The sequence below is a fragment of the Accipiter gentilis genome, chromosome 33, assembly GCF_929443795.1.
Source record: "Accipiter gentilis chromosome 33, bAccGen1.1, whole genome shotgun sequence".
Classification (NCBI taxonomy): domain Eukaryota; kingdom Metazoa; phylum Chordata; class Aves; order Accipitriformes; family Accipitridae; genus Astur; species Astur gentilis.
The window spans coordinates 17,022,548-17,048,678 of NC_064912.1; the positions used below are offsets into that span (position 1 = coordinate 17,022,548).

The 26,131-nt window shown below is 45.7% G+C and overlaps 2 protein-coding genes across 5 annotated transcripts; one reads left to right on the forward strand and one right to left on the reverse strand.

The window, feature by feature from the left end:
* Positions 1-1,798: 1,798 nt before the first annotated feature.
* On the forward strand, positions 1,799-10,681 carry TMEM11 (transmembrane protein 11). The gene is made up of 2 exons (XM_049835550.1): positions 1,799-1,917; positions 9,772-10,681. Exons 1-2 carry the CDS (start codon positions 1,853-1,855, stop codon positions 10,286-10,288), a joined length of 582 nt encoding a protein of 193 aa, XP_049691507.1. The 5' UTR covers positions 1,799-1,852; the 3' UTR covers positions 10,289-10,681.
* Positions 10,682-13,564: 2,883 nt separating this feature from the next.
* Positions 13,565-26,099, reverse strand: DHRS7B (dehydrogenase/reductase 7B). 4 transcript variants are annotated; one of them, XM_049835548.1, is made up of 8 exons: positions 25,667-26,056; positions 20,105-20,238; positions 19,485-19,660; positions 18,998-19,113; positions 18,096-18,306; positions 17,308-17,400; positions 15,614-15,766; positions 13,565-15,253 (listed from the first exon to the last, which is right to left on the reverse strand). In XM_049835548.1, exons 3-8 carry the CDS (start codon positions 19,633-19,635, stop codon positions 15,048-15,050), a joined length of 930 nt encoding a protein of 309 aa, XP_049691505.1. In that variant the 5' UTR covers positions 19,636-19,660; positions 20,105-20,238; positions 25,667-26,056; the 3' UTR covers positions 13,565-15,047. The 4 variants fall into 4 exon arrangements, with proteins under 4 accessions (XP_049691505.1, XP_049691503.1, XP_049691504.1 ...); XM_049835546.1 differs by lacking the exon at positions 20,105-20,238 and having other exon boundaries at positions 26,013-26,099; XM_049835547.1 differs by lacking the exon at positions 20,105-20,238.
* Between the last annotated feature and the right edge of the window lie 32 nt (positions 26,100-26,131).

The following is a 26,131-nucleotide window of genomic DNA, read 5'->3' on the forward strand; positions in this document are numbered from 1 at the left end:
GTGGTCCTCAGCCTTGGGAGCAGAGCCCAAGCGCTCAGCACTTGGGCTCCCAGCACAGCATGTTTACGTTGCTTCCTAAAGCTGCGTGTAAGCTACAGAGGCTGAGGCCGGAGTTTCAATAGCTGAAAATGCCAGGGCTGGGGGACGGCGGGGTGGGGAGAAGGGGCACAGCTTATTTACAGTTATGATTTGATCTAACATGACAAGTGACAAGTGGCCCCTGGGCTGCAATTTGAGCAGGCAGGAGCGTGGGTTTTGCTGCTCCCAAGAGACAGCGCAGTAGGTTTGGGTTATAGCATGAAGCTGGGCTGTTGCTGGTAACACGCTCTGTTTACATTCCACATTCCAGACAGTCCGATGTTCCCGCCTGTCCCAGCAATGCTGCCGCTCGGCCGCAAGCTCTGCCAGGCTGGGCACTCTTCCCAAACGCCTCTTGTTCGTGCAAATGCACCATTTACCTCCACGGAAACAGCTGACCCCCAAATTACAGCTGAGAAAGCAGGGGTGCAGGAGGGCCCTGCAGTCTGGAAGAGCAGCCTCACCATGGCTGGGAAGGTGGAGGCAGCCATGGGTTTGTTCTCCTTGGCCACATTACATCATTTGGAAATAACCTTGTCCAGAAGAGGCTTTTTCTAGGAATGGGAGATGCAAAGACAGCGCCGCTCTCTTCTGATGTGCGCTGTCAGGCTGGGGCTGGTCGTGCTCTCCAACGGGTGCTGGGAGCCAAGGACAGCTGGCAGCACAGCATACCTCCAAGAGAGGGGAGGCTGCAGAGCTGTTGGATAAGGCAAAACCAATTCCTGAGAAAAAGGCTCCTCTCCTGGGAGGAGTCAGAACTGGGAGCTAGAGAGGGGCCTGGAGAGGCACAAAGATCCCAGAGATATACCACCCAAGCACCCTGGCACAGGTCCCCTTGGGTGACCCTGCTGTGCTGGGGGGTGGCCCCGAGGCTGAGGAGAGGCTGGGTCCTGGGTGGCGCCGAGGCTGAGGAGAGGCTGGGTCCTGGGGCACCCCCACAAAACCTTCAGCATCCACTGCTGCTGGAGCGGCAGGAGCAGGGAAAATCTGTGACAGTGGCAAACCTGCGTTTTGTTTTCTAGTGAAGTGTTCGGCTATAAACTGTTATTCCTCCACAGAGATGCAGCAGTGGTGGAGCCTCCCCATTCCCTGCTCTTCTTTCAGAATCGATCAAAGGGGCTAAATTTGCCCCAAGAAAGCCCCGTCCCTCATCCCCGGGGGGTGTGCTGCTCTGAGGAGGTCCTCCATTCCTCCTCCGCCTGCCAACAGAAATCGTCTATTTCTTTTCGGGCAGGAAAACAAGGCAACGCTCCGGCTCTGGAGGACAGCCGAACCACCAGCCAGAGCCGAGCCCCTCTCCGATCCACAGCCACTTCCACAGCCCGGCCCAGGACGCCTCCTCCGCGGCGGAGGCCGCATCCTCGGCCGCACCCTCCCCCCTCCCCGTCATGGCGGGACCGCGGGGCAGGCCGGGACTCGCCGCCGTGCTCCTCCCACGGTCCGTCCAGCTCCCTTGGGGACGCGGAGGCGGAAGGGGCCGGGGAGCAGGGGCCGAGACAAGGACGGCGGGGGCTGCTCTCTCAGCGCTGGTGAACGGGGGACCGCCATCGCCGCTCCCGCCCTGGTCCCCACACACGCCGAGGGGACTACGCGTCCCAGGAGCCCCCGCGGCCGGGCCGTGGCGCGGAGCACTGTGGGACTTGTAGTCCGCGCGTGCGCCGGCTCCCGCCCGCTGAGCCGTTCCGGCCGCCCTCGCGCACTACATTTCCCGTCGGGCGGCGCGGCGGGCTCGGGGTCCGGTGGCGGAGACATTTGCGAGCCGAGTGTCTCCAAGATGGCGGCGTGGGGAAGGAGGCGCGTTGGCCCCGGCGGCACCAACAGCGGTGGCGGCCGGGAGAGGTGAGCTGCCGCCGGGGTGGAGGGTGCGGGGCTGCTGGGGCGCCTCGGGCGGGCAGGGAACGGGAGGAGGTGGGCTGCGGTCGCTCGGGGCTCCCCGCGACCCCCGGGGCAAGGGCGGGGGGGAGGGGGGCTCGCCGCTGAGGGGAGCGTGGCCAGGCAGGGCGGGTGAGGGACGCGGCCCCGCTGAGGTAGAGCCGGGGCGGAGGGGCTGGCCGGGGCCGGCGGTGTCCCGCTGCAGGCGAGCGCGGGGATGGAGCCGGGACCGGGGCCGGGGAAGGTCAGCGGAGCCCGCAGGGTGGCGGCGGCCGCGGCCCTTCCCGGCGCGGGGATGCGACGCTCGGGGCCGGGGTGGAGGAGGGCCGGGCCTGGGGAGCCTCCTTCCACGGCTATTTTTAAAGACGGTAAGGGCAGCGACGAGTCCTCCAGGGTGACCTCCTTCTGCGGGAGGTCGCGGCGGTCCCGGCCGCTCGGGGGGTCAGTGCGGAGCCGCCGCGCTCCTCCGGTCCGCGGGGCCGGGGCGGGAGGCGGTTGCTGCCTCGGCGCTGGCGGAGGGCTCGGTAACGCTCTGTCTTTGCCTCTGTCAGGACGGAGGAGCAGCTAGGACGTGCCAGAACGACCCACAGAGTAGCTGTAGACGTTTGGGAATGGTAACTTTAAAACAGGAAAAAGAGATAGAGGAAAATCTTGTTGAGCTACTTTAAAATCTGTACGCACGGTTCTTTACCTACTTAAAATGTCTAGCTAGTTAAAGCCTGTATTTCCTTACGTTGGTATTTTCCGTTTTGCCCCAGGGCTGACTGATGTAACCAGCAGCTGCTGAAAGCTGCTGCTTTTTTATTGCAAGGAGTTTTCTTTTGTCCTGCTGCCTTACCTAGAGACTCTGATTACCTCTCTTAATTTTTGCTGTGGCTTTTGCTTCATTTTTTCCCTTGCTGTAATTCAACAGTATTCTTTTTGATGGTGTTGAGTGTGCGTAGCAACAGAGAGCCACAAGTAGCCCTTAAAATTCAGGCGCTAATGTGAATTGCAGGAATGCTGTCTCTGTTCAGGGAATTTAAAAGTAATTGAACTGGAAGAGCCAATGGAATTACTGCATCAGTGTAGTTTATATAAACAACTAAGAATACCACAGAGCTCAGTAGCATAGTGGTAAAGCTGTCTGCACCCAGTGCTGGCACCTGCCCCAGCCCTGAGCACATGAGGTGTGGGGTTTTCATGCGGTAGACCTGTCCTCCCAGCAGAAGTGAAGGAAAAAAGAAAAAAATGCAGAAAAGAGCAAAAATACTTACTCCTAAACATGAGTTGCTTCATGAACCTCCTGCACATATTATTTTTCCTTTGCCAATGAGAAGTATATAGCTAAGTATAAGAAAGCACAGAAGTGACATCGCAGAACAACAGATACACCATTGACCAACATTTCATAATCCCTATCGAAAGATGGTGGTTCTTTTAGGCGTCATCCTGTATGAACGTGACAGAAGATCATACTTCTAATAGGTGTCGGGTGATGTCAGCTAGGTACTACTTCTTCCTTGCTATTACAGAGCTGGAGATACGCATGGCTGGGCCTCTGCCTCTCTTGATCAGTGGCTAATCCTAAATCACACCTACCGATCTTGTTTGACTGCTGGCAATGCAAGTTGTGTAAAAGGCAGTGCTGACAGACCTGATGTCATCAAATGATGGCATATGCTTTTTATACGGTGGATACAGTTTTCTTACACTGGGCAGGATTCTTGTCCAAAGATGCATTCCTTTGAACTGAATATGGTAATCTAGCTTTCCTCATAAATAAGCTGCTTCAAGGAGTTTTTGTAGTTGTCAGCCAGCTAGTCTAAAAGGCATCTGTGTGTTGGGAGGTGGTGTGAGGAGACTCAGTAGTGAATAAAATACTGTCTGCTATTAGACTAGACCAGCTTTCATTTAAAAAAAAAAAAAAAAGTCCAGCAACTCTATCTGCGGAGACTGTATCCCTTCATAAATGACTTTATTGATATCAGGAAGTCTGTAATTGGTCAAAAAGTGCTTTCCTCAATAGGACTAAATGTAAGGACATTAATTGCAAAGGATGTTGGCTGTGAACTCTAGCTGGCGCTCTGGTGGTAAAGTAATAAGGTTAAACAAAATAACCCAAAACACTGAAGAAAACCAACTAAATATTTGTTTTTCTTCATTCTGGATAGACTCTTTAATGGAGACTGTCTAAAGGGAATTGTTAATCTGTAGACCAAAACAACTTTTTTATACAGAACAGACACTGAATTGTACTTAGTGTTTTTGTATAAAATTCAGCGTGATGACCGCCAGAACACAAGACAGAATGCCATTTGTTCACCCAGGAGATGTTCTAACAAACTCCAGAAAGAACAGCTTTAATGTCATCACCACTGCTTGTATTGGCTTCTCTGCGCCCTTAAAGAGGTCTCTGCTTTCGCTACCTGCACTGCTCAGATTTCTGGTACTCTGTTTGCTTACAGCAATGATTGACCTGTTTCCATTAGCCTGGCTAATCATTAGTTGACTTAAAATCGACACCTCTTTTTGCTCTGGTGGCTGGAGTTTTTTGTTATGGTCTGGTGATGTTTTCCTTAGTTTTGTCTTCCCTTGCCAAGGCTGCTTGAATATCTCACCTATGTTCTGTTCTTTTTCCTATTTGTATTTAAGGTACATCTTTTGAACGGAAGTCTTGCTTTATGGCTATGCTTTTCCCGTTCTTCCTCTGCTTTAATGCATGCGTCGACAGCCTGTTGAGAATGGCTTTCTTAAAGCTGTTGGCCTGACAGCCATGGCTAATGGTCTGAGACTGGTAGATTGTGCAGACGCTGAGCAGAGAAACAATTCTTCAGGTGTTTAAGCTCGGATGCGTTAGTACTTTCTGTATGCCATATCCTGGAGCAATCCTGAGTAGGAAAACATACTGTTGAATATGACTTTGAGGTGGAGTATTTCCACTGAGAGTTAAAGTCAGACCACAGCTCATTCCTTAATCTTGAAATTAAATTCAATTTCAAGAAGGATTTATGTGGGGGAAGGGAAGTTTAGTTTTTGAATTTGTCATGCCTTGACTTCACTGACTTACTCAAGCTTGGCTGAGATGCTGATCATGACCCCAGACGCTGCTTTGGCCATCGGTAATATCCTTTTTCTGCAGTTCACTTGCTCAGCCAGCATGAAGTCCCTCTGTTGCATTGTGAGTGTGTGCCACTTCTGACAGGCATTATTATCACACTGCTGCAAGCCTCACCTTTCTTATTTTTTAACTACTAATCAGACTGGTCTTCATTTACAGTTAATCTGAATGTATGTTTGGTGCTCTGAGCAACACTGTTGTCTAGGAACATTCTTCTTTTAAAAGAACTAACAAAACCTGACATTTTGAAAGAACTTTCTTTGCATAGAACTGTACCTGTGCTTTGTCCAGATTTAGATTGTCTCTAATTGTGATTCTGAACGTTTTGCAGAACTGAGATAGTTGGACGACTTGAAACCCTTGCCAGAAGTCCATCTGGCAGATCAAGGAACGCCTTTAGGCTGAGGGCAGACTCTTGTGAGGCTTGGGCATTCTCCCCTGCAAGTGGACAGTTGTAGAAGGATGTTGGGTTTCTTCCAGGATGTTGTCATCTGCCCTGTTTTCAGGACTCTGTTCATTTGTTTCTCTTTTTGCCACTTGGCACCTGGCAAAACTTAAGATCTTTTCACATTGAGTGGCATTGTGCCTCCTCCTTAGAAAGGGTGTTTATTTCTTCATCGATGAAGACTACCTAATTGAAACATTTAACGGACAGGCTGCTGTTTTCAAGGGGCAGCTAGGAGACTGCTTCAAGCTGGAGGCAGAGAAATGGAGCTGCTTTGAGGACTGTAGCTGGAAAACTGCTGGAGTTGCTATTGTTCAGCCAGCTGCAGCACCTCTCTCCTGGTGCTCTCTGATATTCCCATGTTAGGAAGATAATCCAAATGTAATTTGAAGCTTGCCCTATAGCTAAGACAGACACTTCTGCCCCTCCTGCTGGTGGTAGCTCTGTTAACAACTGATTCCTTATTTATAACTTTGGCAATACCTAAATTTTACACTAGTGATTTTACATTATTTTCATCTTGCTGTGCCGAGTAGTTGAGAGTACTGTCACGTTCCCCCATCTATGCATGCAGCTGGCACGAGGAATGAGACATTTTAAAATTGTCAACTATAGAATGTATGAAGCTGCAATAGAATAAACTATTTGGATATAAGGTCCAGAACTATTCTTACAGAACAGCTGTACAAGTTTTTAACTTAGCCCTCTTTTTGGGGGTGGGAAGACAGGTCCTGGAAAATAATTTGATTGAATAATATTAACAACTGCCTTTAGGTTCTGATTTGTCTAGTAAATAGCATGCTGGGCTTCTGAACATGTGGCAGCATTTTATGACTTCTCGAACTAGGTCCTCTCTGACACTGGTTATTTACTATTCTTTTAAGTAAAATGGAATTTATATAAAATCACCACACTTCATAACCGGTGGATGCCAGCTTGGAGTTAATTGCATAGCTCTGCGTTTTTGTTTGTCATTGCTGGGGGGTGGGGGACAAGCTCCAAAAGGCAAACTCCAGAGCCTCCAGTGTTTGAGCAAATCCAATTGCTTTGACTGGATTTGTTCATGTGCAGCTGCTGTGTTCAACTGAAAGGCTGTGTCAGGAGAGATTGCCTTTATGGATTGAGGTCCTCTATCCTACTCTGTGTGCCAACAAGGTCTAAAACCTTCTCAAGCCCACGTTATCTCATCTGTGTCTCTTTCTGGATTGTCTGAAAACAAACCAGTTTTCACCTTTCCATCCTCCAGGGGCAGCCAGTTCTTGTGTGAAAATAATATGTGATATTTCCTTCCTCTGTTAACAGAAATGGAGACTTTTCTGCTTGTGTTGCTGACTCTTCATGTGTCCTATTGTTTGAGCGGCTAATTTTTCATTCTTTGTCCTTTGTTTTTGGATTGCCCATTTTGCCTTTTGTAGCTTCAGCACTGATAGAGATTTATTCCCACATTAGAGGACTAATTTGGAGAAGCAGCATAGTTAAGGGCCAGGACTCCTATCAGGGATGAAGCCTTTGTGCAGTTTATTTCCCATTGATTTTTTTCAACAGAACAGATCTTCTTGTTTTGGCTTAGGAGGATTGTGCTTTTCTTGACTTTGTTATAAAGCCCCAGAGCTTGGCAAGCCAAAAGATTCCAGAAGAGATGGACAGTACTGCTTCTGGCCAAAGCCTGTTAGATTCCTGTTCTCCTTGACAGGTGGCTGTTGCTTGTGGTATGGCTCTGTTTGTGTACGTTAGGGTGAAAGGAAAAAAAGGGATATTCAGAGGGAAGAACAGGCAAGATCTGAGTGAGGAGAAATGAGGCTGATAAGTTAGTGCCACCTGTCCTGATGCTCAGCCTGGAGAAATCCCATGTAATGTTGTTACTTGACTCAATTCCTGGAGCTAGAAGCCTGGGTCCCCGTCGCTCTTGTACGGGCAGAGAAGAAATGGGCTTGCTTCACCATTGTTTTCCCAGTGATGGCAGGGAGGTCCTAGGGTGATTAGGCTATTGTGCTGTTCCTAACCCTCTGGGGTGTTCTCAGCTGAATTTGGATTCTGCTTCTCTGTTTTGCAGACCCACGCTGCATGTTCCTAGGGTGGTACAAAATGCTGAAAATGCTCCTTGGTAGGAAATACTAATTTTATCTGGAGGGTTGTGTTACTGGGTTAGCTTCCAGCTTGAAAATGCCTTTCAGCAATAGCTTTTCCCTGAAGTCATTATGCCTTAGCAAGTGATTTCACATACTCGCTGATGTTGTTTTACAGAGTTACCTTAAGTCTCAGCATGTCTTCTGTAATGAAACTGGAATTTTTGATTGGGAAGAAGCTGCACTTGGAACAGTTGTCATCAAGAAAAAACCTTGGCAGAAACCATTACCAGCTGTTTCCTTAATGTAACACCTGGTTAACTAGTTCTTTGTTAGAAACTCCTTAATGTTAGCTGATATACTAACTTAGTAGAAGTATATAAGTATATCTATATAACTTAGTCATATTAGAGATGTAGTACTCTGTAAAATTTTTATACAGGTGCTGTCCTTCAGAATTTTTCTTCAAATACTTGCCAATTCACTACAGAATGTCAGAGCCCATCACATCCTGTGCTGAAAGAGTTAATCATAATTTTCCAAAACAATGTGTAACAAGATGATGGCCTTAAAGAAGCCCCTGTCATACACAGTGTTCAAGTGGATTTATATTTTGCTTTCTACCTGTGAACAGGCCAAGGGGAAATGCACTGCAGAGAACTCAATAACTAGCTTATAGGTTGAGCTTTCCCTGTAGTTTATATAAATTCCAGCCAGACTTTTAATGAAACTGCTTATTACTCTGCTTTGTGAGAGGCTGGTGCATCTTGGGTCCTGCTGTTTGATATGTTTGCTGCTGTTCATAAAAGCAGCTACTTCTGGCAACAGCTTGTAATTTAACAATATTCTTGATTACAGATGGCCACTGCACGATACCCTTTGCAGCATGAATGGAGCTGCACATTAAGGGTAATGTCTGGTAATGCAGCAGCTTGCTAATGTGTATTTTTCTCCCTTATTTTCCAGTGCATGCACATATGTACTATTGTATTCATGGAGCAAAAAGTGCTAGTTTCATTCTCCATATCATCATTGTCTTGCCTCCCAATATTGGGAGGGTCTGAATGCTGTTGGGATGAGGTGGTTTTGTTTGCTGCGATTAGGTCAAATATGTGTGCGAATTGTTCTCCTTCTGCTAAAGGAATCTGCTAGATATTTTTATCCTTGAGAGGCCACGTGCTCAGTTTTGCTCTGGTTAAGTGCAAGTATGTCAGAAATAGTTATTTCTTCTGCTTAGAAGGGAGGATTTTGCCTTGTTCTAGTGGATAGGTTTTCACCCTTTCTCAGAGAAGGTAAACAGTCATAATCCTATTTCTTAGCAGACTGGTACATTAATGTAGCTGCAGCTAAGGTGATTTGTGTGAAGGGGGTGGAGAGAAAGTAGAAATTTATGTGACTTAGGTAGCTAAAAGCTGCTACTCAAATGAGGGATGTACAAGTCTTGTGAATCCCCTGTCAGTAGGGAGCCTGCTCCAAGGTAAAGGGAACAGCTTTTTCTTCACTGTTAAAGCCTGCCTGGGTTAAAAAAAAAAAGTTCCTTTCTTGTTTTGTTGCGACCTATTTCAGCAGAGTAAACTGTTCTGTAACAGAGTGCTCTGCTACCTTTTTCACCTTCACTTCCAGCAAAGTTTCTTGGCTGTCCTTGTTGGATTTACTGTGGAGGATGAAATAGAAAACTGCATCATTGGCAAGGAGGTAGTTACTGTGGGGAGAAAGCAAACATGTTCATCTGAAGATGCTTCCTCTCTTAAAACCTTCCAGTGCAACCTGCCCTCTTGATGGATGAGCTGCTAGTCTTATTTTTGTGAAAACTCGTTAAGTCTGCATGGTCCATTCATTGATGCGGTGTGGTTGCTGAGGTGCGACAATCTCAGTATCTCTAGAGAAACTGCTTGGGTATTGGTGTGAGGAACCATTTCAGGATTGTTGAGAAGATGCTGTTTTCTCAAAATGTTCTAGCTCCTCCAAGCTAGTGAAAGGCAAGGAAAAACATGTTGCCTCATTTTGGGATGATTTCATGTACAGTGGGCATAATTAGCTGATGTGAAATGAATCTTGATTTGAAAAAGCTACTTGTTGAACTGAGGCAGTGACTGACCTTGAGGGGCTGCCCTCATTTCGGGCATTTTTCTCTCCTGTTCTCACAGCTAGGTGGGTGAAAAGTCTGTCTTTAAGCTCTGTAGTTTTCATTCTGTTTTTCCTGTTAACAGGGTCACCTTGTCCTCCACGGATTGTTACATCGTGCATGAGATCTACAATGGCGAGAACGCTCAGGACCAGTTTGAGTATGAGCTGGAGCAGGCCCTGGAAGCGCAGTACAAATACATAGTGATAGAGCCCACTCGCATTGGGGATGAGACGGCCCGCTGGATCACTGTCGGGAACTGCCTGCACAAGACCGCCGTGTTAGCGGGCACCACCTGTCTCTTCACCCCTCTGGCACTTCCAGTAGATTATTCTCACTACATCTCCCTGCCTGCTGGTGTGCTGAGCGTGGCCTGCTGCACCCTTTATGGTATCTCTTGGCAATTTGATCCCTGTTGCAAGTACCAAGTAGAGTACGATGCCTATAAACTTTCCCGCCTGCCCCTGCATACGCTCACCTCCTCTACTCCGGTGGTGCTAGTGAGGAAGGACGACCTGCACAGAAAGAGACTGCATAACACGATAGCACTCGCTGCCCTGGTGTACTGTGTAAAGAAGATCTATGAACTCTATGCTGTATGACTTCAGCAGGGAAGAGAGAAACCCACAAAGACAAGTGTATTAAGACTCCCACAGTAACATTTTGTTTTTCCTCTTTGAGAAGCAATGGAGACTGGGAAGGATTTGGTTTAATAGAGCTGTTATTTTTAAAATAACACATCACTGGTGCACCAAGGTTTTTCAGTTCTTCGTTACACTTAAGATGTGGATGTGTGGTGACTTGAGAGCTGTATGTTAGGCCATGGGAGTCCAGTCCAGCAGCGGAATGCTGATGAAAGAAAGCTATAGGAAGAGGGGGTGTGAAAGCTTCTTTTTTTTTTTTTTTTTGAAACATTTAAGTATATTGTTTAATTGTATTACACAGAACCAGGCAGAAGTTATCATTGACCATTAAAGGATGAGAATTTCAAATGCTTTTGCTCTCTTGTTACTGTGATCATAGTTCCCTCTTATAGTGTGCTTCCAGGCGATGGAGGCTTTGCTATGAGAACTCCAGTGGTGATGATTATTTATGCATGCTCACACACAGACCTGATATTCCTCTTGTCCACTGCACATGGCAGCAGCATCCATGTTATTTCACAGCAGCCATCTGTTGAAGGAATAGCTAGAGTGTTGCTTTCCCTCCTGCTTGACTAGTATCTCTTGGAAGAGGGCTTGCTGTTACCCCAGTGTTTGTATCTTTTTGGTAATTGCTTAAACACTGATGGTTGGGCCTAAAGATGCCCAAATCCTCTGCTGCCCTGCCACCTCCAACCATTACTTCTCTGCAGAACAGAGGTAACACTGTAAGTTTCCAACTACACACATTCTGCTCAGTTCTTGTACAAGTTCTTCCTTATGTGGATGCATCTCCACTGCAATGCATTGTACCACGTGTAGCTGAGGACTGCCAAGGTGGGAATCCAGCTGTCTTACCTTTGTGCTTTGTTAGTGCTGCTGACGCTCCGATGGCTGTGCCCTGACTATGCAATCCCACTGCTCTTGCTTGGAACACACACTTCTGGAGCTGCCTGCTACTGCTGCAAGGCATCCACGTGATTGTATCTTGTAACTGCGTTACCTGAAATTTTAGAATTCAATCTTGTGCATTAATTCATCCTTTAGCTCAAAACTGTCAAAATCTTGTTCTTACAATGGGAAGTATTTTCTGTTTTGCAAGATCTGCCAGTTACTTTTAAAAGATAGGGGCTTGCTTTCTATAATCTCCTCCTACCAGATGGAAAATAGGTGTGGCTTGCATTTACAAGGCCAGCTTGGCACAGCTTCAAGTGTTATGATCTGAATAGGAGAGCAAAGCCCTGTAATAAAAACTGCCTGCACACAGGTGTACTGCTTGCTTCAGGGGTAGTTGCAGTCTGACCTCCACAGCCGAAGCACTGACCTTGGAAGGGAGTCTCATGAGGTCAGAAACCAAATTCAGTAGTTCTATCTTTATCTTTCCAAATTGCAACAGCAGGCACCAAGACCAACTCCTCACCTCCAGACTGCAGCAGGCTTTTTTGGCCACGATTCCAACTTGTGCTTTTCTGCTGATGCAGCTTTTCTGTTAGCAGGGCATGCATCCCAGTCATGTGTGTGCTGGGCAAACGGGGTTTGCTGCCGGGAGTTCTGAGCAAGTACTTTTACCACCTGCCCACGCAGCTGTACCTGAGCAGGCACGTGGGCTAGAGGAAACTCCCGTGGCATTGGGATGTTTCTAGGTGGCAAGAGCCCTTTGCCTCTTTGACTGGTACAGTGGCTGCATTGTCTCCCTCCAAGGTTAAAAGAAGCTGGGATCCAGAGTGTCTCTATTTATAGCAACAATGTGCAGTTGCCTTGGCAGAGAGGAGAAGAAATGCAACTACTTCATCTTCCTGCGGTTAGGCCAAGACTGCTGGGCAGGCTGCCTTTCGAGTCCTGACGTTTTGTTTCTAAAGTCCCGTCTACTGGATGAATTTTAAACTAGCGGCAGATCTGCCGTAGCCAATATGTACTTTAGTGCTGCAGAAGGCCCTGAAATATCCTTGTGCTAGCCACACAAAAGACATTCCTGTTCTTTTTTTAATCAATGCAAAATAATTGTCAGGGCTGCTAGTTCCTTTTCTTCACCAAACCTCTGTGGTCCTGGTACTTTTTTGTGTTTAGCTTTCCCTTGCCTGGAATGATCACTATGGCAGAAGGACTATAACCCTTGGTAGGCTCCCTGAACACATGGCTTGCATCAAAGGCTCTGGAGTTAAAAATGTACAAGTTTCCTCTGATCTCTTACTGTGGAAGGTGAAAAGTCATCTTAGCTGTCACAACAGGTAGGTCTGTTTTAAAAATGCACCCTTTGCTCCATTCTGAAGTGGAGAGGACATAGATGGGGATGTAGGGGGGCATGTTTTCCAAGAAGTATTAGTGATACTCTAGCTAAAACACTTAGGTGACATCCTGGCTATTAGTAAGTCAGTGCTGTAACTATGCAAGGTGACCTGGGAGAATAAGAGGGATGTCGAGGGTTGTGTGTTTCAGTGCATGGCATGAGATGGTTGCTGTATCTGCCTTCCCCCCATGCCAGTAGCTGTGGCTTACAGTGGCTGGGGACAAGGGTCCCATTCAAAAGCCCTGCACGCTTTGCTGCCCATCCTGACCATATGGAGGTCCTCTGAAATGGAGTGTGCTGCATCTCTCCTATCACAGAGAGGAAATTTACTTTAGAAGGGGAATGTGCACACTCTTGGTAACCTCTGACAGTAACCACAGTAACTCCCCACACGTAATTTTTTTCCTCAGGCCTGATGTATTACACCCCTCACCACAGTGGATGATAACAGAAATGCAAAGCGGACCCTCAGTCCTTCACAGCTAGCCATGATCTGAAACCCCAGAAGATGAAGCAGCTGGACAAGACTGGCAGGAGCACTGTATTTTGCTAAGAAATGGAGGACCTGAACATGCAAAACACGAAAGGAAAAGCACAATTAATGCTTACAGAAACTCCCCTTGTGGAGAGGGAGCAAAGGTAATGCCTTGGTTTCCTATCTTAGCAGGAAAAGAGATGCATACACTTGAAAGCTTCAACTTGTAATGTCAACCCTAGGCCTTTATGTAACAAATCTGCAACCTCAGCCACAGTGAAAATGGTAGAGGATGTCCTAACTGAGCAGCAGTACCATGATCATTAAGCACATCGCAGTCATCATCTGGGATGGATTCTCACAGATAATTGGTACTGGTCAAGAAAAGGCTTTTTGAAGGACAAGGTCCTGCTGAGCCTGCACACCTGTATCAGAGTTTTAGTGTGACTAATCTGTGTGAATTCACACTATGTCTAGTGTAAGCTAGCAGATGATGTAAAGAGGGCTGCGATGAAGTGTGTTGTTCTGCAACTACTACTGGTACAACAGCACCTTGCAGGAATGTAAGAAAAGAAAACAAACAAATCAAAAGCCTCCTGCCTTCCCTTCCTCTAATGTTACCTGCCTAGAGGAGCTGAAGTAGAACAAAAGATTAATTTCATATCAATGTCATTTATTTGTCATCAGATGTGCACTCACAGGCAGGACATACAAGGCAGTACACGTGGAAAATGCTGGTAAGCACATGGAGGCAGCAACAGGGTTCTGGACCTTGGTTCCTACTAGTAGGCTTTATTTCAATTAGAAGTTGAAAGAGATTATTTCTGTCCTTACTGAACTATCTCTGTGCAGCCACTCCTTTTTCCTTATTGTGCTGGTATCCATCACATGAGGAGAAGGGCTGAAGAATGGAATATGGCACTCCCTCAGGTTGTCAGACTCCCTGAAGCCTGCAACAGGTGAACAGGTGGGTATTGTTCCCCCACTGGATGCGATCTTCATTAGCATCTGTGATTGCTTTAAAACAGATGAGAACGAAGGGTCTGTCTCCTATACTGTCCACCTTGCACACAGGTTCTCCTCTGCTTGCCAGGAGACAGTGTGCCTGGCATCCACAGAATCGCACCTACTCTGTGCTCTAGGCCTACAGGTGGGCCAGGTGTGCGCTGCCAGCTGAACAGTATTTACACACAACAACATACCTTGCTGTGCTGTCTTCTATCTGTCCAATGCTTCCCCTGCATTAACTTGTGCTGGGGTTAATACTGTAGTCGCAGGTAGTGCACAGTTAAATGTCCCTGTACATCAGTAAGGCATGATTCAGATAAAATAATTGCCAAATAAAACTTAAATTTTACATCAGTCGCTTCTTTCAAAGTGGCACTGGACTTGACTTTAGCTTAACATATCAGATGATTTGGTGTGTTAACAAGCAGAGGCTCTGTGAAGTTTCCCACTTTAAGCAATGTGTTCTACATCAGATTGGAAGGAATGGGAAGGAGACACTGATCATGGGAGCTCCCAGCTGAGGACTGTATTTCATGGGGGCCATGAGGTGGGGAAAGCTAAGATCTACTTGTGTGAAGGCAAAACAGGTGGGTTTTATTTGTAGCAGGCTAGTAGAGCTGAGCATGCCTGGAGTGAGGTGAGATAAGATGCTGTCTTCAGCAAGCACAGGGGCCTCCCTTGCTGCAAAGTGTGTTCCCTTGAGTTACCCTCCCTTGCAGCCTCAGCTCTCCCCCTTTGTCCAAGCACCCTTCTTCACGTGAGGTTTAGGTGCTGTCTTCCAGCAAGTGGGCCTGCTCTGATGTGGGGGAAACCACTTCCCACCCTCCATGTAATGGTGAATTGCAGCATTTTGAGAAAGGTTTTTCCCGCAGGAGCACCTCCACTGATGTCCCAGCCAAACTGCAGGGGGTTAGCCTCTCCCTACAGTTACTGCTTGAGTGAGCCGAGCTCTAAGAGTCCTTTTCTTTTCTCTCCTTTTTTGCTCTAGTTGCCATTAAGGTGAAGAAGAGCCTGGGGAAGAGGTTTCGCAGGTAGACAGCCAGGGAGGGTGTTAGGCCAGCTACAAGTACTTCCTTCTTCTTCTGTCCCACTGCATTGAGAACCACCTGAGCAACCTCTGCAGCTGTCTGTCCTTCGGCGGTGTTCTTGTCCATAACTGCCAAGGGAAACCCAAGTAAGCACCAATGCCAGCAGGTAAGCCCACACTTCAGTAGCTTTCCTAGGAATGCTCTGTTCTAACTGTACATGGCTGCTTGTATGGTTTTGGTTTTTACAACAGTTGTGTATGATGGGAGCACAGGCAGGTATAATTCATGGTTGGGCTAGAAGTCAGTAGTAGCTGTCTAGAAAGGCTAAATTTTGGGGGCTACTCTTCCTACCATGCATCCAAAGCTGTCTTTTGATACTTCAGGGCTAACCTGTGTCCCCACCAGAGGCCATATGTTGCAAGCACACTTCGGAGTAACTCAGTGAGGTGGAGATGCTTTAGATAGAGGGCACAAAAATCATATCTCACCTCCATAGCGAGATCCATCTGCTGTTACAGCATTGAGAGAGAGGTTTGTTTGAATGTATCCAGGGCTTATAACCGTCACATCAATGTCATACTGCTCTACCTCTGCTCGTAGACAATCAAAGAAGGCCTGGGTAGCATGCTTAGAGGCAGCATCTGAAAAACAGGAAAAGGACTATGCACTAAGGAGAAGGAGCAGGGCTGAAGGAAGATTCACTCCCCTGAATGGGTTTTTCACTGCAAAGCAGTCGCTTCTCAGCAAGAACCCAGCAGCTGTTCTCTAACTTGTAGGTTTTTTTGGTTTTGCTGAGGTTTTGGGGGTTTTGTTTTGGTTTGGGTTTTTTTTGTTGTCGTTTTGGGTTTTTTTTTGTGAATGGCAGCAACAGGTAGTGGGAGTGAGAGGCAATTTAGGAAGGCAAAATGTAAAGACTCAAGTTGGAAACTGGCTAGGATCCTGAGCTTCATATCACAGCCATGCCAAAGCACTACGGAGTGAACCCAAGCTGCCTCCCACTCACGATAAAGGAGACATGAAGCCTGGCTTGGGAAGCATTTGATAAGATAGGCTGGGGGAACGCGATGCCAGTACAGGAGGGCAGACCTGACACTCGCTGCTGAACACCCTCCTGGCCTGCATGCGCTGTGTTTGTAACAGACTTGCAGAGCAGGTTCAGAGCTTGGCTGCACACAAGTCAAAACCTGATCACACAAGCAGACAGGAGTAGAGAAGTGTAGCCTAAGGCAGGATTTCCCCCTGTTAAATGGCTGAGCAACTCCTTCTGCTCACTCCCTTTCCACGTATACTTGGTCACTACCACCGTGACTGCCATTGCCTCAACATGGCTGCAGGACTGACGCTAGCAGCACAGAGCTTAGCACAGGCTATGCACCCTGTCTGAGGACCTAGGTAAGAGCTGAGCTCCATGCTGCCAGGCCCAGGTGGCTCCAGTCACTGTGCAAGCACTCTGGAAGCAATTCAGAACACAATTCTTGGTCCAATTGTACCCACATCATCTGCAAGACCAGATGGCCCAGACGTTGCAGGCTCTCCTTGACTCAGCATCATGCCCTACCACTCTTACGCCACCACTGCTGTATTTTTCCATTTTTTATATACATTTTCAGTGACTTACAGATGCTTGTGTGCCAAACACTCTCCTTTTAGTTCCTCCATCTTTTATAAGGCTTTTTCCAGTAATCTCACCAATATTATTTATTGTCATAACTGATTTAGCATGAAGAGTTTGCTGGATCAAGGTAACTGTTTAGGCTTTTATTTGGGAACTGGTAGTACTGACATTTCTTAACGTATTAAAACAAAAAGTTCCTACTTTCTTAGAGGAGATTAACCTGGCAAACAGCAAGGATAAAATACAATAAAATTATGGAATTAACCAGAAAGTTTACAGGGACTCTCAAGTGTTAAGATAGGAATATCATGCTGTTTTCAAGACACTGAAAACATACTCTCCTTCCCCATCCCTTAAGAACTTTAGGACAGCACTAAGATTTTGTATTTGAGAGTGCCTTCTTCAACAGCTGTCAGTGATTTGTGACCACACCAAGAATGATGCGCAGCTCTGCCTTCCCTGCATGCAGCCAGCTCTACAGAGAGCTAAATGTGGAAGCAGTAGCCAAGTATTCATTCAGTCTGATGCCCCAAATATGTCTTCCCCATCTTCTGTGGAGGTACTTACATGCGGATCTGAAAGGAATGCTTATTTTGCCTTGAACACTGCTGATGGCCACAATGTGGCCTTGTCTTCTCTTGATCATGGAGGGGAGAAGTGCTAGCAAAAGACAGAAAAGACCCATTCAGAATAACAGTCCTGCTGTTGCTGCTGTCAAGAATCAGTGCTTTCAGAACATTCAAAGATGCCTAAGTGAATTACAAGATCCTTGTTCAGTGTAGGTGTTGGGCAAGGGATAGTGCCTAGGATGCCTCTAACTGAAGCTGCAGTCTGGCTGGGATGTTCACCTATGAGGAGATTCCTTGTGCCAGCAAGGCTGCATAAAGGCTGTTACAGTTGCTGTGATCTCCCACAGGCATGGCCAGCAGGACTTGCTTTTTTCTGCCATCAGTACATCTTTCCATTTCCTGCAGCTGATACCCTCCAGGCTGAACTTTCTGTGTAATCAAAGAAGCTTCCTAGGAAAGCTACAGCTTCACCTAGAACCCATACTGTGTTCCTAGTGTTTTATCAGTGCAGACAGGCTAACTATATCTCTCTTCATAAGTTCCTGCCAGACTAGGGTCAGGAGGTGTTTTAAACAAGATGGTATCTCTAATCAGGTACTTCCCAGGCAGTCACGCCCAAGCATCTCCTCTAGGCCTGCCCATAAAACAAAACTTTCCTCCCCTCTTATACTGTACTGTACCAAATACAATTACAACCAGAAGTTAAGCTGTGCTTAGTTAGTTGTGTTGGCCTGCAGAAGGTATCAGCCAAATCCACTGTCCCCCTGTAATCCAGAGAATGGGTACCTTTGGTGAGGGCTATAGGACCAAAATAATTTGTTTCCATCACTTTCTTGTCCACCTCCAGTCCTGTGTCCACAATTGTGCCTCGGAAACTGATGCCTGCGTTGTTGATCAGTATGTCCACATGACCCAAGTACTTCAGGATCTCTTCAGCAGCATTTAGGACAGTTTTGGTGTCCGAGAGGTCAAATACCACAGTGTGAGGTTTGTGTGTCTGTGAATAAGCAAAAGTTAGCAAAAGACCAATTCAGGCTGTGCCGAACATGCTGTATGTTCACACTCGTGATGCGATTTCCCAGCTCTGGAAGCACAGAAGCTGGGCCATCCAAACCTTGTGCAATTACAGTGGAGCAGTTCCATTTGGTAGGAATACATGACAGAAGCAGGTTGTGCTCTCATCTTTCTCTGGTTCTGTAGCCTGTTCCTTATACCAGAGCCTAGGAAAGGGGCAAGTGAGGTCTTCCTCAACTACTAATGTTTCCTATTGTTTTATTAAAGAAAATGCATCTGAAAGTAAAAAACTTAACCCCTGTGTCTTCTGCAGAAGCCAGCAACACCTTTCTTAGCCCAGAACTAGACATAAAAAATAAAAGCAAACAGAAGGAAAGTCACTTTTCCAGATTCAGTATATGACATACAGATGCAAGGGGTCTGGGCACTTATGTGCTTTGACTTCTACTACAAGGCAAGGAGTCTTTCAGATGGCTTATTTTTGTAGGGTTTTTACAAGATATGACATGTTAGCTCAATGTACTCCTATAGCAATATCTATCCCTAACCACAGAGTTGCATTTTTCCTATTGCTCAACAGAATAACCCACAAGCAATTCTGTAACTTCTGTAATAACATGAACAGAAATCCCAGCCACATGAGACAGGCAAGCCTTTCCTTCTCCCACACTTACGTTCTTTCGGTGATTGGTCATGGTAGAAAGCTGCTGCACCAGGTCTTTGAGTTTCTCGCTGTCTCTGCCACAGAGCACCAGCTTGGAGCCAGCTGCATGGAAGGCTTTTGCACATTCTTTGGAGGAAGCAAGGGAGAGAGAAAAGTAGACATTTGAATGAAAGAAATTAGAGATACAATTGGACTTCCTGGCTTTTTCAGGATTTAGAGAAAAGAACTCTGACAGCACAAGAACATTATAACTTGTTCCTTGCTTTGATGAGCTCCAGTTTATAAAGGATGATTAAAATTTTCCTTAACAAATTTTAAGACTTTCTTGCATCAAAATTTGCACTGGCTATAGTTATAACTGATATAGCTGTGCAAGCCACGTCTCTCAAAATTCAGAGCAATAGGAATTTTCTGCTCGTTACTGCTTTATTCCAGTAGGTGCCCCTGCCACAACCCTCTGCTTGTCCTGCCTTTGGTGCCCTTCTTTCAGTACCTACCTTTTCCCAGGCCAGAGGTAGCCCCTGTGATCACGACCACTGCTTCCTGGAGGTAAGCTCGCATCCGCATCCACTGCAGTAGCCGAAAAACGGCGAAGATCCCCAAGCTGCCAAAAAGCAGCGGGATGATGACTGTGCTTGTAAGATCCATGAGTTTTCCTTTCTGAACAGTCTTCCTAGAGCCACAAGATGAAAGGAAGCAGACCATTTCACCATCAAGAAAACTAGCAGAGGCTTGAAAACTAGGGAAGTCCTTTTTCTTAACCTTGCCTTAAACCACCAATAAACCGAGTCCCATACAGAGGTATCTTCAACAGATTTCCTCATCCCTTCATTTAGACTTTAAAAGTTGACATCAGTACCCAATTTTAAGCATTTAAATGCTAAGCTGAACATCCCAGCAGGACACTTGGCATTGGATCTTGTCAGCTGTTATGTAACAAACTTGGGTTCAGAGATGCTGTTCCCACATTTTGCTCTGCATTCACCCTCTTGTACAAAGTGTATTTAGACTGAAAGCTCCCCAGGGCTGCGATATGTCTCTGCATACTTCTGATTGTAATAAAACCTCTTAGATTTCTCTAGAACAGCCAGTACCACAGTATCTACATGCCAGAGACCAGTTACTGTGTAATATCCCAGATGGATATAAGCCAGTCTGCCTTCTGGACACTCAGAGTAAGTTTTCTCTCTGAGCACGCTATTTGCTTAATGAAATGAAATCAGTGCTTCCATCTCCAGTGTCTTTCACCACCTGTTAGGAGAGACAAGGTACCTGATTTAAATGAACCACATGTCCAATCTAGTAGGCTAAAGCCTACATTTATGCTCTTTTATGCCGACATTAATTGTGCAGTTTAACAGCATGAACCTGTGTTCTAATATACTGAAATTAAATCTGTGAATGAAACCCAAGCTAAAAGTATCTACAAGACCTATCTCATCCTGGAACTGGATTCTGATACTAATGCATAGCCCTAATGTCCTTGCTATGCTATTGCCTTCAAGGGAGTAGTTTATGTTACAGCTTACTACATGGCCAAAGAGTAAGTGATACTTCTGCTGTAAAAAAGGTCACTAGTTTTCCCACTGTATATACCCCCAAGCTTTTATGCTTGATGTTCCAGTAGTTACAAACTTTTCCTGGAATCTTCCCTGTTGTACAGATGGTTTGAACTCTTGCAGTTTGAACTGCAAGATAGGTCATTACCAGGAAGATATTGAAAAGGTCTGGGCACTCAACTCATACACTACTTCAAACAAAAGGACAGCATGAGAAGCAGAAAACAAGAGCTAGCTAATAATGCTAAGCCAGAATTCAGTGTCATTAAGTAGGAGCTGGGGGGATGACAGAGGCTCTACATGCCATGCAACAGAGCTAATGTGGAAAATGTCAGGCTCTTCCAGATTTCCATTGGGGGCTTGGACAGAATTCCTCAAGTAGTTGGTCGGTGAACAGACTAGGTTGCTGAAACAGTAATGAACTGTATAAAATAAGTATTTCTGGAGGCATAGCTAGAACACAATAAAATAACACATAAAGATAGCTGAGCTAGCTCTAAATAAGCTTGACAAGGTCTAAAAATAAATCCATCGAGTTAGTACAGAACACTTTCTCAAGGTACTATGGAGCTTCCCATTCCTGAGCTAACTCATGTATCTACAAAGTACTTCATTGTGTAATACACTGTGTGTAACACAGCTAGACATTGAGGCCCCAAGCGCCCCGGGCGTAGGGAGTATGCCCAAAGTGGGAAATCAGAAACCCAAAAGGAAGATTAAACTAATTCCATTGCAAAGCAGTGCATGAGCACAGCACCCAGCTGCTCAGACCAGCATCTTACTCCTCCACCTCTTTGTGCTGAGTGCACACAGTGTATTTTGTACTGATTTACAGCAGAAGACTAGTAGAGCTGATTTAACATAAGAGTGCATATCAGCCCTAAAACAATTCCTGGGAAAGAGCTGTTTAGACACAAGGCCACTGGCCTTCCTTAAGCTGGGTAAGAAGAAGGTTCTCCTTACTGGTTCATGTTCAGCTAGTCATTTAAAGCAGCTGCCCTCTTTATGTTGTCTTTTTTTATTTTGCTCTCAAAGGTCTCTTGAGATTCAGAAGATGAGATGTGGGCAGGGACAACAGGTGCTGTGCTGACATTGAGCAGTGTGGCTTACAGGGCATTTTGGAATCAAAAATCTTCGGCTCCCATTTAGGACCTTTCGTTATTTCCAAAGTGGGAGCTGACAGGTGGAGTGGCACTTCCTTTATGAGCCCAGGTTGAAGCTGAGGCATTTTAAAAATCTGCCCCTGACCAGCTTTGCTTCTGATTTCAGTAAAATGCAGATCACAGTGAAAAGTAGGTAAAAAGGTAAAACTGGGAAGACAGGGCTTTTCTGACACCTTTTCTAACCAAACCACACTCGGAGATGGGAGGGAGTCCCATGTCTGATTACAGCATGGTTCTTTCAGTTTCTTTGGCAAAATTAAAGGTTGACTTTGCAAGGACTGAACTCTCTGCCACAGGGGCTGGTGGAAAAGAGCCCCCAAGCCTAGCAACTAAAGGCTAACCATGTTTTGGTCAGGTAGCATCCACTGCTCATCAGTATGAACCAGTTATGCCTGGTTAACTTATTCCTTAATCACATCAATTATTATTCATTTACTTTCTAAACAAAAAAGGTCTGCCTTTAAATCCTTCTTCATTTGAAAAATCTTTCCAAGTCTTTTATTGTTTTTCTTTCTCTCTCTTTCTTTCCCCCCTTCCCCCCCTCCTTCTCCATATTATATACAGGAACTAGGAAAATTACCCAATCTCTGCCTGAGGGCTGCAGCAAGCCATGAACCCAGTCAGCAGCAGCAACACACTTTTGCACCTTCCATGCTAGAGTTTGAATCAACCGGTAACCCCCTCTGATATATGGGGAGGGGAAATATGGGATGGGGAAGAGAAAGACTGGATGAAGGAGGGGAGTGAGAGAGAGAAGGACTAGCCAATCAGATATGTAGATCCTTTTTTTATTAGGGGACACAGTTGCAGTACTGTCTTCCAAGGAAGGTACTCAAATGGCCCCTTAAAAAGAGCCCCAGAACAAAGAAAATCTCAGTTCAGTCAGACTTGAGAAAGAGGACACCCTAACTGAACTAAATTATTTTGGAAAGAAGAATTTCTGTAGCACTTTGGACCTACAGCAACAAGTTTTGCTTTCATTTCATAGACTAGCTTCTGTCACAAACCCATGAGTCCCTATTTTAGCTCGTCATATTGAATATGCTGAAAAAAATAATTGATAAGTAATTAGTGGAACAAGAGAACATGAAAATCAGCTCAAGTCATAGAACCACATTGCAGTATGTTCAACTATATACATCTTTCGGAGCCTAGTGCCAGTCTACTGACACAACAGGGTGGCAGTTACATTCTGTTCAGTTTTCAGGGTTATTTGGTGGAAAGACCAAAGGAAAGAACTGCTACAACCTGAAGGAGAAGTTATATTCTGTTCAGTATTAGGGTTATTTGCTGCAAAAGCCAGCGGAAAAAACTGCTGCAATCTGAAGGAGAATGAGATAGATAGATCATAGATAAAAAAGACTTGATTCACATCAACAAAAATGCTAAGTTGCAAGACACAGGCTGGTAGAAGAAGATCAAAAGCATAAAACCCAACTTAAGATAGATAACACTTTGAAGTAGCTAAAGACATCCCAGGGCAGATAACGCCATGTCACATTAAAAAACATGGGGGAGGGTGGGCAACACATAGATTTCCACACCTAATTCGAGATGAACTGGATATCCTCAGACCTCCTGCCCAAAGTTCCGAGACCCCACTATCACCTTTGTTCAAAAATTTGGCTATTCATGCTGAAAAAACCTGTTATTAGTTCTTGACAGATAATGTTTATGACACCAGGTTATCAGCAGGAGAGAAGCCACTGCTCATAATTGGTTCAAATAAAGTCCTGTAATTCTCAGTTCTCCATCCCAAAAGGCAGGATTGGAACATGCAGGTCATTAGAGAGCAGAAATAAGAACACTGATAATGTAAGCAAATACAGGTGACTGGAAACTTTTTGAAAGGCTTACCATATAATAAAATATATCACAGATATCCAGTTAAAAAAAAAAACAACTTTCCCCTTAAAACAAAAACTGGAGGTCATCCCATAAAAGCCAGGATAATGATTTCTGAAGGAACACGGATCTTAGTTAATAAGATCAAGAGCGCACTAAATCCAGCAAAGATGAGATCAAATCCTAAAAGAAACTAATAAGTTTCCTTAAACAACACCTATTCTCCTTTAGCTTCAGCCACCTAGAATCACATTGTCCATTTCATGACAAATGGCAGCAACTGGGAGGCTATTCTCAGAAATCAAAAGGTGTCATTTAAAAGGTGGGGGGATAAAAGGGAGGAAAAATTTTTTTTTCTAGAGAAGCCCTTGTCCAGAAGCACAGCAGCTCTAAGCTTGATTAGCTACCGACTTTAGTCTGAAGAAATCACAATATCCTACCTTTGAAAAGAACTCACTTGCCAGTGACTCTGTGAGGTGGTGTCTCCCTCTGGTCTTTTAACAGGACAGACCTGACTTAAATTTGGAAATGGCAGCAGTCCAAGAAAATGCGCTCTGTCCAATGCTAGCACAGCCAAGAACTGCCTCTAAAAACAAACCTCAGGAATACGGTCTGTGACCTTTCGGGGGGGGGTGGTGGTGGGGGGTGGTGTAATTTAACCCCCCGATTGAAAAGACAGAAGATAATTCAATATGATACAAAATTTACAATAACCCTCTGATTATTTCTAGTACTAAACAAAAATTTCTAGTATTGACTCCAGAGCATCCATAAAGACCAATACTAGGCTTTCCACACTGCAGATGGAAAAAAAGGCAACTTGTGAATCAGTTGCAATTCTCTATTACTGTAATTAGTTTTGGGGCGTACGCTGATGTTGTAGTAAATGGGTATTACGCTAATTAAAAGAAAACAGACTTTTAATTCTTCCCTTAGGATTCTTGAGAACTTTGAACACAACTGAACAGACAGATGAGTTTCTCATCACACTCTGCATCAAAACCCGGTATTTACTGGGGTAATGGGCATTCCCTCCAGCAGGCCAAATTCCCTTATAAGCTTCCCTTATAAGCCGTGTTTTACAGGGAGAAAAGTGAGCATTAGTTGCATTTTATATCAGCTAAACAGTTTTACTGACCCAGCTGCTTTGGAAAGAAACTGAAATCAAACTTATAAACATCTAAGCCAGAAAAAAAAAAAAAGGTCATATAACATTGTTTGCTAATGTGATTTAATATAAGCCAATGGAAAATTTGCTGACAATTTCTCTGATGCACAAGATCCCCATAAATGGTAAGTTAAACTTCAAAAAACTCATTCAAAACCCAGTAAGAAAAAACCAGTGATTACACCAATTCAAACAATTGAATTACGGAAATGCCAGTGGGCACTTACATGCTTACATAATCAGCTTTCATTCCAAACTTTATAAGCAGAAAATAACATAAAAAACACACTGAGGTCCTCAGAAACCAGTAAAACTCCTAAGAAGGAACGCAGGAACTGGACAGAGCTCCTCACTACTACACAACCATTTCAAACAGAAAATGGAGAAGGGGTTCAGGAGAAGGAATACAATAACGCATCTGGAATTCTCAAGAGAAATTATGGCAGCTGGTGTGATCAAGAGTGCCATGGAATGGCAGCTGGTAGGTCTCGTTGTAAGTACCTGGCAACAACGAACGAGCGTTCAAGTTTGCTGAGGGGTGGGTAAGTACCAGTTGTATTTTGATTTAACTTTTTCTAGTGTAATTTGAACAAGCTCCCATCTACTTGAAGCAACGCCTAGTAAAACCACCTGTTGCATTTCAGTAGCCATTCAACAAAATCCTGCTTATGCTTTTACATAGTTGTTACGCCAAACAACCACCTTGCCCCGTGGTAAAGGAAGAGGGAAAAAACCGTTTGCAGCCCCCCAAAAAGGGGCTCGACTTGAGAAATCATCTTCTCATAAACCTTCCTGACATATTTATTCAGTTACAAGCTTCATTTCCAACCCTCCCCGTCGAAAATCCTCTATTGGTGACTGGGACACAAACGAAGGGAAATCAAAGTGGCGTGATTAGAATACTACATCTCCTGTGCCAGAGAAAGCGTTTTGCGGACACTTACCAAATCAAGAATCACCTAAAACCCAGTGAGAAAATGAAGAGTTGGCTTAACGTCTCTCCCCGCCCTGATTTATAAGTAAATAGGTATTTAATAGCCGGACGAGTGATGAACTAGGTACTTGAGAGCCCCGGGTTCCCCTGCCCACAGACCAGGGCCCCGTTCACCCAGCCAGACTTCCACATCTCCCGGCGGACCACAGGGGCAGCCCCGCCGGGGGCGGACGGAGGTGGGCAGGCCCCGGGAGCACCGCAGGGTCCCAGAAAAGGGGCTGCCTCCCCGCCGGAAAGGGACCGCGGCGGCCGGGGCTGAAGGGAGGGAGAGGCCGGTGGGAGACACCGGGCCCTACCTGGCCGCCGCCATCACCATGGCCACCGCCGGAAGTTGAGGGGAGAGCGTGCGCATGCGCTTGAGGCGTCGCCGGGGGGAAAGGCGGGCTTTCCGCCGGGACCTCCAATGACAGACAGC